The sequence below is a fragment of the Anabrus simplex genome, chromosome 1 (genome assembly GCF_040414725.1).
Source record: "Anabrus simplex isolate iqAnaSimp1 chromosome 1, ASM4041472v1, whole genome shotgun sequence".
Lineage (NCBI taxonomy): Eukaryota > Metazoa > Arthropoda > Insecta > Orthoptera > Tettigoniidae > Anabrus > Anabrus simplex.
The window spans coordinates 1,118,623,615-1,118,638,880 of record NC_090265.1 but is presented as its reverse complement, the minus strand read 5'-3'; the positions used below and the strand labels follow the sequence as shown (position 1 = coordinate 1,118,638,880).

Below are 15,266 nucleotides of genomic sequence, written 5' to 3'. Positions count from 1 at the left end.
TTTAAGTTATTTTCCACAAATTTTATATGAATTTCTATGTGATTACTTTTAATTATTATGTTACACTACTCATAAGTCATTTTAAATTGTCATGTGTATTTTATTTTTATGTATTTCTGTATTCTTATTTAATTATCATTGAATTTCTTGTTTTGAAATAATTTCTTGTTTCTTTGTTTCTTGTATATTTTGTTTTTGTTGTTGTTATGTAAACTTAATTCAATTTTTAATAATAATATTTATGACATAGTACTGGTGTCATACTCGCATCTCACATCAGATGCTTAAAGAATCACAAACATTTTTATACTGCCCTTAATCTTATTTTAATTCAAAATAATATAAGAGCATAATTTGGGTAGTTTTAAACTTTAGGTTATACTTCCACAATTTTTGGGACATAAAGACATCATCAGGTCATGTTACTTAACAGTATATTACTAACTTCAAATGTAATTCATTCCCCTCATATTATCCATCTGTATTTCCATGTACCAGATTACTTGTAGCTGTGGTTCATGATGTGAGTTACTGAGTCACGTCCTAGGTCACAAATTATGGGCAGCAGCTGAGTGGCCTAGTACCGTAAGTAGTTCTGTGAGTTTTAAGATACTAGTTGCTAAGGAGTAAGAACGAGGAATCTCCAACATATTCTGAGTTATGGCCCTCCTTGTGCTCAGGCGGCTAGAACTATACAATCCACAGGTGATCTCTAACCCATCAGATGAGAGATTCTCAATGGGACTATGGGTACGTAAGGCAACATCCTGCTTTATCAAAAGTTTATTGAGCACACTCAGAATCTTTAAAGCAAGCCTCAGACATATGAGAATAACTGGGTCCCTCTACCATTTGACAGGCCAGGGTCTCCTTGGAAACAGCTTGGCAAATGAAAGGAATTCGATGGGTAGCTATCAATATTAATGGGGCTCATGGAAGAGAGAAAGTAGAACTGACTGAATCAGCAAAGAGGAAGTGTCTTGGTGTGTTAGGAGTTAATGATATTCAAATAAGGGGGTGATAATGAGGAAGAGACAGGAGATTATAAAGTGCTCTTAACAGGTGTTGAAAAGGGAAGGACAGAGAGTGGGGGTAAGAATACTATTGCACACAATATAGTTTCTGTTAGGCACATACATGAACAAATGATGTAGATAGATTCAGTGGTTGAAGGAAGTAAGTAAGTAAGTAAGTAAGTAAGTAAGATGAGATCCTGTGTGTTTGCAAATTGGTACTTTGACCATTGATAGTAGGGGTCACTACTAGTTGACAATTTACGTAGGTCAAGTCATAAGTCATTGCAACTATTTTTTTTCTCACGAACAGGAGACAACACGGAAAATCTAAGATATGCATTTGGAAACGTATGGTATGTACTTGCGTATGATGCCACTAGATAGTGTATGTAAACAACAGTGTGGGTCTAAGCATGCCCCCAAGTTCAGTGTGTGAGTGACAGCGTCACAAAATGGAAGTCAACAAGCAGGAGCAACGATCGTATATTAAAATAGCAGTTCTCCACGGCAGAAATGCACGCCAATGCCATGCAGAGCTGCGGGAAGCATTAGGTGTGCATGCCATGCCCTATAGAATACTGGTGAGGTGGATGGAGACATTCAAACGGGGTAGAGTATCAACTGCCGATTTGCCTCGCCCAGGTCATCCAGTGTCCATGGACAAAGATGTACCGCTGGCAACGCACAGTGGAAACCTTGGGTGATTATTTCAAAGGTCTGTAACCAGTGGAGACCTGTCCTTTGTACATAGTCTTGTATATTTGCTGTCTATACCGTAATAAAACAATGTTTACCAATGGCCTGTGTTCTGTCACTTTCCTACGAGAATCTCCTGAAGTCAGAATTTGTCTTCAGGCATTGTACATAAGTACATGCCCTATATTTCCAAATACATATCTTAGATTTCTATGCTGCCTCCTGTTTGCAAGGAAAAAAAAGTTGCCATCACTTATGGCTCGACCCACATAAATATAGGCTGCTAATGGCTGTAACAGTGACAGTGAAGGTCTGGACTATGAAGTGACAAGTCTCTAGTCCTTGTTTGTGCAGGCTACCAAAAAATTAGTAAGAGAGCCAAGGAAATGGACTTAAATAAAACACACATTGTTAATTACATTGTGCAAAAATAGAAGACGACACATGTAAGGCAAAAAGAAACTATCATCACAGCACAGAAGGAAGCGACTGTGGATGACACTATCAGTAAGTAAATAATAACTGGGCCTGATGATAAAAGTTTCCATTTAAGGAATTCATACAGTTGTAATTGAAAATATTGCCATATTGTTTACATACCTATTTCCTAACTGCTGAAGAACTACAATGCAAAACAGAACATACTTAAAATTATAAAATTTTATTTACAACCACCTATTCAATACATTACAATATACCCATTGGATTATAGTATAATCATGAAGTATCTTAAATAATGGGACATGTTTCGTTCGGCATAGCGAACATCATCAGCCATTAATGCACTGGTTCAACTTGGACACATGATGATTCAACGAACTCTATTTTAACTTTTGTTTTTAATTAATTTGAAGGAATTCCAACCTCACAATTTTTAATTTAATCCACGCTTCACACAATGATGTATATTTTAATGTCCACAACGTCTATTGTCATACTTTAACAACCCCACGATTGTTTTAATTTACAGATAGGTTATTGTTAATGCATTTCATGATAAATACTTGTTTTTAATTTGTACATATCTTGTTACAATCTCAAGTCTATTGTTTATATTGTGTTGATCATTGATGATCACTTTTTTAGTATGACACGGTTACTCTTTTGATATGAGGATACTACTTTGTTCATTTTTAAACTGTCTCTTTATTATACATCGCTAGCCCGCAGCGACTGGTTGTTCAGTGCCTATGTGTAATGTTGCTGGATTTCGGGAAATAGTGAAGAGAGAATGGCATAATATTAGCCTCTCTACACAACAGTTTCTCAAATCTGCAGAATGGCATAAAAAAAGCAAGCCTTTGAATTCTTAGAAAGGCCATGGCTACTCAGTAGCAGAGTTATAGCGTGTCCTCTGTACCTAACGCTTAGTAAAATTAAGTTTTATAGATAGCAGGAATATTTTCATGATGGATCGTCGTAGGTACGGTACTGTAAAGATACATGGAACAGGTATTGCCGGCAAATTTTCAACGGGTGCTTGTCGATATTATGACAATTTTAAGTGAATGGTTATTAAACACTCGGAAATGTAAAATAATCGTGCAGCCGAAAGAAAATATGGCATAGGCTTAAAATAAATCCAATATTCGGCGTTAGCGTGAATACAAGGATAGCTTAAAAATGCGTACTGCACAAAAAAAGCATTCAGTAGTCCGTAACATGGACACTTCAAAGATGTCGCAGATGAAATTTTGAGCTATGTGCACCAAAAATGCAAGGGCAGAATTGCCATACCGCAGCGCAATAAACTCATTCGTTGACCTTCAACGTCCGCAATTAGGCCTATACATCACTAGCCGCTGAAGTTGGCCGAAGCCGGCAAGTGAAACGTGCGTGTAGCGGCAGCCAGTTATATTTGATGCTGAGTGAAAGCAACAGTTTTATAGTAAGCAAGAATATTTTCCTGATGGATCGTCGTATTGTGGACGCGTGAAATAGGTATTTCCAGCAAATTTTCAATGGGTTCTCTTCGATATTATGATGCCAATTATAAGTTAATGGTTATTAAACCCGCTGAAATAGAGAATAATTGTGCAGCCGAAAATAATACGCCATAACTAAAGCCAATGTTCAGCGTCTAAAAATAGTCTCAAATGTGTACTGCATAAGAAAGGCATTCATATGATTTTACAAAGCACTTTTTAAGACTGATTTAAATATTTTGAAGGAAAAGGGAAAAGGTGGGGGCATCTTGGATTCGGAGAAATACGGTACTATAATTTTTCAGAATGAAATTAAACATTCACTTTCACGTAATATCAGATTTTGAAAAATAACAAACAAGTAAGCCGTAAAGTAGATATTATCCGCGAAGATGCAAGTTTTGTGCAAGCTGACTGTCGTTTCATACTGATTTTAACGTGTATGGGGGTTTTGCCGACTTTTACAAAAATCCGATATAACGACAATCCATTATAGCGAGTGAATTTTTCGCTGTTAAGAATTCTCGCTATAACGGACTTCTATTGTATATGCCAAGTAACTGAAAACTGCTATGAGGGGACTAGACAATTAAGCTTATGTTTCTTAGATCTAGAGAAGGCATACAACAGCATACAGGGGGGAAAAGATGTTAGCTGTTCTAGTGGATGTGGGATTAGGGGTAGACTATCACAGACAATCAAAGGCATTTATGTTGACAACCGGGCTGCAGTGAGAATTGATGGTATAAAGTTCTTGGTTCGAAGTATAAAGTAGTTACATACGTTAGTCAAACTTTTAATCTTTCAACTCTCATGTTCATAGTTCACACAGATCATTTACTGAAAAGTATGGCAGGGAGGCATTCAGTTAGATGGAAATGTATAAGCAGTTTGGTCTATGCTTACGACTTGTTCTTAATGGCAGACTGTGTTGAAAGCTTGTAATATATCTTGGAACTTGAAAATAGTTAGAAGTGACAGATATAAAAGTAGTGAAAATTATTATTAGTACAAAGAGTATGATATGAAAATGAACATTCCTAAGACTAAAGTGATGGCAGTAGGGAGGAAACATGATTGAATGTCAGGTCAGGAATACAAAACTGAAATGGGTATATCAAGTAGTCTAGGACGTGAATTCTTCCAGGATGGTACTATAATAAGTGAAATTGAATCATGGTGTAGTAAAGCTAACACAATGAGGTCACAGTCATGAATAACGGTATTCTGTACAACAAAAGTCAGCTCCCAGATGAAACTACCTTTATACACATCTGTTTCCAGACTGACTTTGCCGTATGGGAGTGAAAGGTGGGTAGGCTCAGGATGTCTTATTCATAAGTTAGAAGTAACAGATATAAAAGTAGCAAAAATTATTATTGGTACAAAGAGGTAGGAACAATGACAGGAGGGTACTCAGAATGAGGAGATAAAGGCTAATCTAGGAATTAACTTGATAGATGAAGCTGTACATATGAACCGGCTTTAATGTTGGGGTCATGTGAGATGAATGGAGGAGGATGGATTATATAAAAGTATAATGGACTCGGCTACAGAGGTAAGAGAAGTAGGGAGAGACCAAGGCGACAATAGCTAGACTCAGTTTTTAATGATTTAAAGACAACTAAATTAGGCCACAGAGCTAGCTACAAATAGATGAGTGTGGAGAGAATGTTCACAGACTGAACGCTGAAAGCCATAACAATCTATAAAGATGTATGTATGATTTGTTACTTGTAGCCTAGCTTTTTCTTTATTTGATTTGTGGAGCTTCTGTGGCTCAGGCAGCAGCACGCCGGCCTCTCACTGCTGGGTTCTGCGTTTGAAATCTTGGTCACCCCATGTGAGATTTGTGCTGTACAAAGCGAAGACGGGGCAGGTTTTTCTCCAGGTACTCCAGTTTACCTTGTCATCTTTCATTCCAGCAACACTCTTCAATATCATTTCACCTGTCAGTTATTAATCATTTCCCCAGACGAGTGTGACAGGCTTTGGCAGCCAGCACAGTTCCTATCCTCACTCCTAGATGGGGGCTTCATTCATTCCATTCCTGACCCGGTTGAATGAATGGAAACAGGATGTGGATTTTGTGCATCTCTGAGTGCAACTTTGGTATATCATTAAAAATCTCTTTCTTTATAAAATAGGCTTTAAAAAAAACAGTCTCTGTCCTGTAGGAATTAGACAGTAGCATAAGCAGGATTTTATAAGTTGGCTATGCAGTACTGGTCGTATAATTTTAAGTTTCAACATCTGAAAGACATTGGGATTGAACCCTATCCCCAGCCCATTTTTCTATAGCTGCTACCTTTCCAACTCTTTCCCTTCACTGAAAACTTGTAATATGTTAGTGAGATATAGTATTAAACTGCTAGGGAAAGAAAAAGATAAACATGGCAAACCCTATCAAAAATTAATGCCAATTCTCATGATCAAGGTTACTATTTTTCAAAATAGTACAGCCACTCAATTGTCTGCTTGAGGTGATGTTAACCCTGTTAACCCTATTCTAGATCTTGGAAAAGTCAGAAATCAAACCTAGGATCATCCACAAAACAGTCAGCTGGCTACACATCACATCAAGTGGTATGTTTAATATTTTTGACTTCACACATTCAGACATATTTTCTCTCCACTAGTCATAACTAAAAGGCAACCTATAAAAAATAAACCTTTAAACCTTTGAATTGTTTCTCTAGCTTAAATATCACTCCAAGTAAAAAAATGCCACTTGCAGAAAGGCTGAATGCTACTGTAGCAAGGTCATGTGCCACCTCTAGTAAAATGCACCTATATTTTGCTGGGGAAGTGCCTGTTTTGCACCTCAAACTGTGTCAAGGTAGAGCAAATGCTTGCCAAATGACATGTTTGTGTGCTAACAAGCCTGCCAATCTTAAAATACAATTGTAAGAGGCAAAATAGTCACTACGTTAACCCTTGAGAATGTGCATTCTATTATCTTTTGTTGGCTCCAATAAATTACAATTGCAGATCTCAGCAGTGGAGCCAGACCTTGAATAAAAATAATTTTGGCTTTTTGCAGCTCCTATGGCACATTGTAGAGAAGTTTCTCATCATTGCCCTAGGATCTTACTACAATTTGACTGAGGTTTTAGAAATTTGCTGGTCAGAAATAGAGTAATGCATTTTTGGTTTGCATGATGGATGTCCTTAGTCCATGGTGGGAGTTGTCATTTTTCATATTATACATTCCAAAAACTTGTTCTTCAGCTTATCCAGAGTATTTCTGGGGTCACTAAAGCCACCCAGCTTATTTTGAATTTTCTGGATGCTCTTCCCCATGTGATTTTTCAGTGGAAAATTCCAATCTGAGATCTTCTGCTGTCTGGGTGGAAAGCCATTAGTTAAGCCATACCTCCCAGTATATTCCACAGAATAATGATGTAGGTTTTGCCTGCTGCCATATCTCGATGGATACAGTACTTTTGTATCCATCTCTTGGCACAGGCCAGAGTAAAGTGTAGCTTCCACCGAAGTCCCAGTCTCATCCATGGCTGTGACAATATGGAAGCTGCTGGGGTATGGGTGGTGCTGAGTAATGACATTCAGAGCACAACTAGTGCATCTGAGTGTTATGAAAGGTGTTGCTCATAGGGTCAGTCATGCTGCAATAGCACTTTCTGACCCAGTGAGGAAAGCAATGGCAAACTACCTCACTCCTCGTCTTGCCTAGTACGCCTCATTTTGGTGCTGCCATTGGTTTTTGCGGTTTCCTTATAACCGCATAACCTTTGGTGGTGCTATTTGAGGATCCGACCAGCCTCTGGGCTGATGACCTAACAGACAGACAATGATGTAGGTACCAATTTTACTCCAAGGAGCTGCTCAGCAGAAAGGCCCTATCTTGATACTAGAATTAACTACCAGTATTGCTTCCTCCCTACGTTCTCTTTTGAATTCCTCCCAGAATCTGTGGACATCCTCATTTCCTTTTCATATTTTATTGAAGCTTTGCAATCCAGCATTTTTTTAAATGTTACAAGAGCACACTTAGGCTAATTGATGTGATTCTATAGATTAGAATGATGATTATCTTCATGATAATATTTTAAGGGGCCTAACATCTAAGTCACTGGCACTGTAGATTAGTCACCTCAGGAGTATGAAAATATAATTTAAGGGCTGCCTAGAACAACACTGAATGCTTTTCACAAAGCTCAAAACAAAATTATTTCATACTTACCATACATTGTTGCATATTACTGAATAATAAAATATAATCAAAACACTACAGGCTTCAAACTAGAGCATATATTTTCATGAAGATTGTAGCACATGAAACAAAGGATGTAATACGATAGTTTTCCAGCGAAAACTCTATTTGCCAAAAAGTGACTTACAACATTACTCTAGGCATCTATTCAATTGTGAAACTAAAACTTTTAATTTTATGAAACATTTAACAACTGTTTCTACAGAGGTTAGCAGAAGGAGCAATAATATCTGAATTATTTTTATCACAAGCAATAGCTCTGACTCATCAATATTTTTAAAATTTTAATATATGGACTTGCAACTAACTACTGAAGCAATACTAGTTAAGTGATTCATACCTGAAACCCTGCCTCTGACTCTTCAGGTTAGTAAACATTCTACATTTGAATTTCTGAGTCATGAAAAGTAAAGGGACTGTATAACCAAGATAGTAAAATCATATTTGATTCACTCAGAAGAATGTGGGTTCAGTTCCCATGAGTAAGTTGAATAATTTAAACTAGATTTCCACATTACCCACAGGGTCACTCAGCCTATAACCATAACTGAGTATCATGTTAATCATGAGACAAATGTGGCTGAGCATACAGCTAACCACTCTACCCATTCAGCGCTGAGGTTATGATGATGATGATGATGATGATGGTGATGCTTGTTGTTTAAAGTAGCCTAACATCGAGGTCATTGGCCCCTATGGTAGTTGAGGTTATGGACAGCAGACGTCTTTGCCTTCCACTCCTCCAAGGGCCTTTATGGCCTCTATGGAGATGGCTTTGCATTTTTACTTTGCATGAAAAGTAAAACTGGGATGCTCTTGCTAATTACCATATCAAAATGCATTGAATAAGTCCAAAATGACATTTTAATATATGCATGCAATTGTTTGACTTAAGTCATTCAATTTTAAAAGCAAAGTTTGAAAACTGAAGGCATTTAACTACATTTTCCCTTATAAATTAAGGAGAATAAGATATTTCTTTTCAACAAAATGTATGATTACAAGAATAATTATACTGTAAATAATAACTTGTGAATTATTTTTACATCTTTATACAGTACCAGTACATTGATTCTTTCATGGCTTAGAATAATAGCTATAATAGTCATTTAGGATTTTGTTATGTAACAAGACAAACTTTAGGGAAACTTAATGTTTTGCAAAGACTTAGCTCACCTTCCTGAGAAGTGAACCACAATTGAACATAATTGTTCTTATCAAGTTAAGTTTTCCTGTAGTTTCTCTCATTTCACGAGGTAGAAACCCAAAAGAAGATCATGTTTATTTCTATGTAATTTTACTTACGTGCTTAAGGAGACGCCCAAGCTTGTGGATGTTGCCGTGGTATCCTTCGATGTTACTAATAAATTTTATGTCGTCTGCCCGGTGGGGCACTGCTAGCATCAACTCGAGAGCCTTCTGGAGGTCGCTAGTGTCTTCACCTAGTCGAGCAGAATACCTCACCAACTCCTAAAATTGTAAGGAAGGAAAACACAGATTGTACTTTGGTAGTATCTGCTTAATATACCAAAATGAGTTACATGCAATTTAATTTGCTTGAGAAAATTTCTAGTTAACTGGTCCAAAGCCACAAAAACTTCTTCATACACATTAACATTTTTTTAATATTGTTGTATTGCTTCCCAATTCAGCTATGGTACATCTCAAAATGAGAACAACCATAATAATTAATTTTAGGAAAACTTCATTTAGTAGATATAAACATATATCACTATCTGTAAGTTGATAAACTGTATATTCAATTATGCACTTCAAGGTCTTTATTTCTTGTCACTAGTTGATGTAATGGAAAATAATACTACAGTAGAACTCCAATTATCCAAATGGATTGCCAATTATCCGGATCACTTTGAGGAAAAAGAGAAATCTGAAAAACTTGCTTTTTAAAAAACACAATCTTCCTTTGAACAATGAATATTCAGTATATGGGCATCGTATTTGGCCCTCCAATTGCAAAACAACTGTAGGGATAATGCACACACAGATGTTGATTCATCAGTCTCGCATTGTCTGCCACTGTTGGTGTGGCCTTAGTGTTCAGTTATGTCAAAAAATTTGTTGTTACATTCCATCTTCTGTATTCTGTTTTGTGAGTGTGAATGTGCAGTGCTTGGTTTTACTGTGCAGTATGGCTTCTTAAAGTAAATATGTTGTTTTATCATTAGCATACAAAATAAAAGTCATTGAACAATTAGACAAAGGTAAGAGTTAGCTAAGATGTATGGTGTGAAAACATCAACAATTTCAAACATTCAAAAAAAGAAAAACCTCTTCAATTTTAAACTTTATCTCTGTTCTCAAGAGTGAAGATGGGAGTTCGCAAAAATGAGTTCAGACAACAAAACAAGATTTCAACCAATACGTTCAAGCAATGATACAGTACCGATTTAATTTGTTTGGGAAAATTTCATGTTAAGTGATCCAAATTCAGAAGAACTTCTTCATACACATTCACATTGTTTTAATATTATTGCATTACTTCCCAATTCAGCTATGGTACACATCTTGAAATGAGAACTACCATAATAATTAATATTATAAAACTTCATTTAGTAGATATAAACACATATCTCTAACTGTAAGATGACAAACTGTTTCTACAATTATACATTTCAAGGTCTTTATTTCTTGTTGATAAAATAGAAAGGAAATTGACAGTAAAACTCTAATACAGTACAAAAGTACAATTTTTCTCAATATTTATTATACTGTATGTTGCATGTAGCCTTGGCAGAAATTTTAAGAACAATAGTACTACACAGTTGTAATCCAAATCTTCCTTGAGGAACACTACTAAATCACTATCTTATTTTCAAGGTATACACTGTACTCCAGCGACCTGCCCTTTGTTGATGATTGTTGTACCCATTTCTGCTGTATAATGCTTACTTTCCCAAAGTATAGTCACTTTCTTTGCAAGTTTTTAAAAGTGTTTTCAGTTCAAAATCAGATCAAGTCATTGAACTTCTTCCAAATGAGAAATCATATGTCTTCAACTTATTCACTTACACTCCACACTCAATGGTATGAATGAAAAACCTACTCTGCTTGGATATCCAAAGTTGAAGACCGACTTTGCAGCAGCTATCCAAGTCTGATACTTTCCTGTATTTCTCACGACACACTCTAGAAAAGTACAGAAAGAGTTCTTGGGCAACTATCTCACTGTGCACTAAGGTTTGGACAACAAACACAAGAAGAGAAGTGGGTTAAAATCCTACTGTTGGCCATCCTCAAAGTGGTTTTCTGAGTTTCCTCATTGATATGTGGGGGGATGGTGCATGGATGCTGACTGACAAGAGTCACTGGCTTCTCTCTGTGCCAGCCATGGTTTGAATCTTTGCCGAGGCATGCCAGATTTATAAAAAGAAAAGTCATGTCCCATTGGTTCAAATTCCACAATAAACAGGATGTCCCCTGGCGGCGATCATGGTGTCGTGTGAGATGCAACTGGTGCCACTAGCAACCGCATAATCTGTTAGTGTGCCGGATACGACCCATGTTGACAACCCACTTTTCATTTAATAAGCTAAGACATCATCCAAGATAATGTAAGCTAAATCAAAACCAGAAACATTTAGAAAGTAGGCTAAAAAATAATAGCACTGCTTACCAGGTAGGGAATAGAATTGTTCTTTGTTCTGCTCAACTACTATAAGTGCAAATCTTGTACAACATTTCATTATGAAATTAATGTCATTGATAGATGAATACCGTAAGTTTAATAATGTTTTTTTAAAGTAGGAAGATCACAGTATGAAGATAAAGTTAGAATTCAAGAGGACATATTGGGGCAAATATTCATTTGCAGGAAGAGGAGTTAGGTACTGGAATATTTTCCGAGGAAGATGCTCAATAAACTTCCAAATTCTCTGAAATTATTTTAAAAAGACTTTGTAATCAATTCATAGGCGACTGCCCTAAATGCAGGTGATTGATTGACTGATTGAATGATTGATTGATTGATTGATTGATTGATTGATTGATTGATTGATTGATTGATTGATTGATTGATTGATTGATAGGTCGCATGCAGCACGGTCCTTAATACATTCAATTGCTAGCGGCACAATTTTGGCATGGTTGCATCCGGCACATAACCGTGATCACAATATCAAGAGTCACATCAAACTACAAGCTTGCTTTTGGTTTGATCTGTGTGGTACCTAATGAACATTCAACAGCCACTTCTTCTCCAATCCTAGCCTTTTTTTAAATAACAGGGATACACACCAGTAAAGACACCACAGTCTATGGACCTAAGGTGAACGTGGGTGCCTCTATCTATTCTAAAGCCTTGTACGTGGACGCATGACTAGTCTTCACAGACAGCTCTAAGGTAAAAGAGAATGATAATGTCATCACCAAAATCTTGTGATCTCACATCTGTAACGTACGGTATACCATATACAATAGTCTTGATAATCCAAGTTAACTGGGGAGGGGGGGGGGGGGATGTACTTCGTATTCTGAATAACTTGGAAAAGACGGAACAACACAGGAAAAATCGTGAAACATGAAAAATATCTGCAATGATTGAAGCTAAGGTCCTGTATTGTCATTTCCTACAGTGTTATGGCATGAAAAAGTCCTTAACTGACTTCTACTTCTGAATATTGCATCATTTCTGTGCAGCAATGTCACACCATCACTTGAAAAGAAAGGTTCAGTGGGAGTTGTCTCTGGTTATTGTTCTACATAGTGAAGTGCCACCTCCAACACAGTGAGATCTTCACTATGAGACATATTTGGCACCGTCTCTACTAAAACTTCTTCCTCGCTATCTTCTGTTGGTTCATTCCACATTACAATGATTGATGTGTCTGTAAGTTCATACTGTTCATCACTCTTCATCCATTCCATAACTTCAATTTCACTAGCATCTTTACATCCGGATATCTGTGAGCAGGCCATGCCGATGCTTTTCTTTTAGACATTCCAAAAAACTCTGATCCATAGGTTGTATCACACCTGTTACGTTAGGGGGTGAAAAATAAAGCATGAAATCCATCACATAGTAGTTCCTGTTCATCTAGATATGACCCTGTGTTGTCCAGCAATAAAACTGCTTTAATAGGCAGACCCTTCTTTTTCAAAAACGTTTTAGTTTCAGGCACGACAACAAACACGCGCGTGATCTCAGTAGAGCGGAATCACAACACAATGACATGGCGGGAATAAGCAGGGAATGAAATGCAGTGAAACATATATTAAATAACAATGTTAAATTCTAAAATACTCCTCAGTTTTCTGCCTAAAGTAGTGGCTCTCAAACTTTTGCCCATCCCCTTATTGCCCTCTGCTCTGTTATTATTATTACTATTATTTTTAATAATTTATTTTTGCTACTGGTTTAATGTCGCACAAATACATTGAAGGCTATTGGTGATGTAAGGATAGGAAAAGGCAAGGATCGGAAAGGTAGCAGCTGTGGCCTTAAGTAAGGTACAACTCCAGCATTAGCCTGGTGTGAAAATGAGAAACCGCAGGAAAACCATCTTCAGGGCTGCCGACAGTAGAATTCAAACTCACCATCTCCCAAATGCAAGCTCACAACAGTGCGACCCTAACCGCATGCCCAAATCACTTGGTCTTCTGCTCTACTCAGTGGCATTCATCATCATTATGCTTCCATGTTCTTATTTCATATCTCTTATGAAAACAAGTTTTCATAATTAAGAAAAAATCGTTTTGAAATCACTATCATTTGTGACAAAACTAAAAAGGTTACCATTAAAAACCTTACAATAAATGTATTTGCACTGTTATGTGCAAAAAGCAAAAATATATCAAGACTGCATTGGTTAAATTTTTTTTTGCTAGTTGTTTTACGTCGCGCCGACACAGATAGGTCTTATGGCGATGATGGGACAGGAAAGGGCTAGGAGTGGGAAGGAAGCGGCCGTGGCCTTAATTAAGGTACAGCCCCGGCATTTACCTGGTGTGAAAATGGGAAACCACGGAAAACCCTCTTCAGGGCTGCCGACAGTGGGGTTCGAACCTACTATCTCCCGAATACTGGATACTGACCGCACTTAAGCGACTGCAGCTATCGAGCTCGGTGCATTGGTTAAAAAGTACCATCAATTTCAAGTAAATTATATACAATATAATAATTATTTAAATTTAGGTCTACAGCCATCAATTTAAAGAAAATGAAAGGAAACTGAATTATTAGGTACCTAAAAAGAAATACTTTCAAATCTGTCTATCACGGAAGACCCAGAGGCGTAACGGCAGAGTCTGCAATGCAGGCGGGCCCGGGCATGTAAGGGGCCTCGGAGACTTATCACAAAATTATAAAAATTATATATATCTAGCCTAATGTCACTCTGCATGGATACGATCAGGGAGGTTTTTGTAGAATCAGTCAAAATAAGTTTCTATTTTTTATTACAATTGGTAGAGCATTGGTTTCATCTAGCAGCAGTTTATGTGTAACACAGCACAGCTGTGAACAATGCTTGCTTGCCCTTACCATCTCTTGCAACACCACTACACGCTCCTCACAAAAGACCTGCACCAACTTACTGAAAATGAATTACAGCAATGAAAATTGATACCAAAATATCATATTTTAGTTAGAAAATTATGCTTGGTTGATTTATAGTGCACCTGAGATAGTGTTATGCACAAATTTTGCTGAATGTTGAATTTTGTCACACATTTATTTGATAACAGTGTATAATGCCAATAAGAAGTTGCTGTAGTAACAGTCAACTCAGTTTCGAACGAGTTCTCTCTGCACAAAGTTAATAATAGACTAGGCTATCAGTTGTGCGGTTTGATATTTCAAACTTCATTTGAACAGTTTTTGATTTAATTTTGTTCATATAATTTTTTGTTTTGTAATCAAGATTCTGGTATCGATTACAGAGTATAGCTGTTGCTTCTGCTACAACTTAATTTTTCATACAGAAGAAATAAAATATGAATTATTAATTTCTTCTATTCATTATGAATTAGAACATTTTTGGATTGACAATGATAATAATGACTGAGGCACTATCTCACAGATCACAGTACAGTACTTCAACAAGAATGCCTTTATGCTGTGGAGACACTGGCCAAAATAGATCTTGCAAATGAGAAAGAAAGAAAAAAAGGAAAGAAAGGTCATCAGAAAGATCTTAGGACCCAGAATAATGTCAGAAAGATTTACTTTCCATCTGAGGTCTAACAACGAATTATATACCAGTACGACGATTGAAAAGATCACCATCACGATCAGAAAGAGAAAGCTGACCTTTCACGGACCTCAGAGAGGATTAACCCAGAGAGAATGGCTCATAAAATAGGCCTGGCCTACTCTTTCTTCAGGAGAAATGGAAACCCATTCCGCTCACTGGCGGAGATGCAGAAAGATCTACGTGA

At 37.0% G+C, this 15,266-nt stretch overlaps 1 protein-coding gene across 10 annotated transcripts in view; it reads right to left on the bottom strand.

Annotated features, from left to right (window-relative positions):
- The window catches only part of Obsc (Obscurin), a 980,481-nt gene that overhangs the window by 400,020 nt on the left and 565,195 nt on the right, over positions 1 to 15,266 (bottom strand). For all 10 annotated transcript variants that reach the window (XM_068225413.1, XM_068225414.1, XM_067137343.2 and 7 more), the window contains one exon: positions 9,177 to 9,341. In XM_068225413.1, coding sequence (XP_068081514.1) covers positions 9,177 to 9,341 — 165 coding nt within the window. The remainder of the gene's footprint in view (positions 1 to 9,176; positions 9,342 to 15,266) is intronic.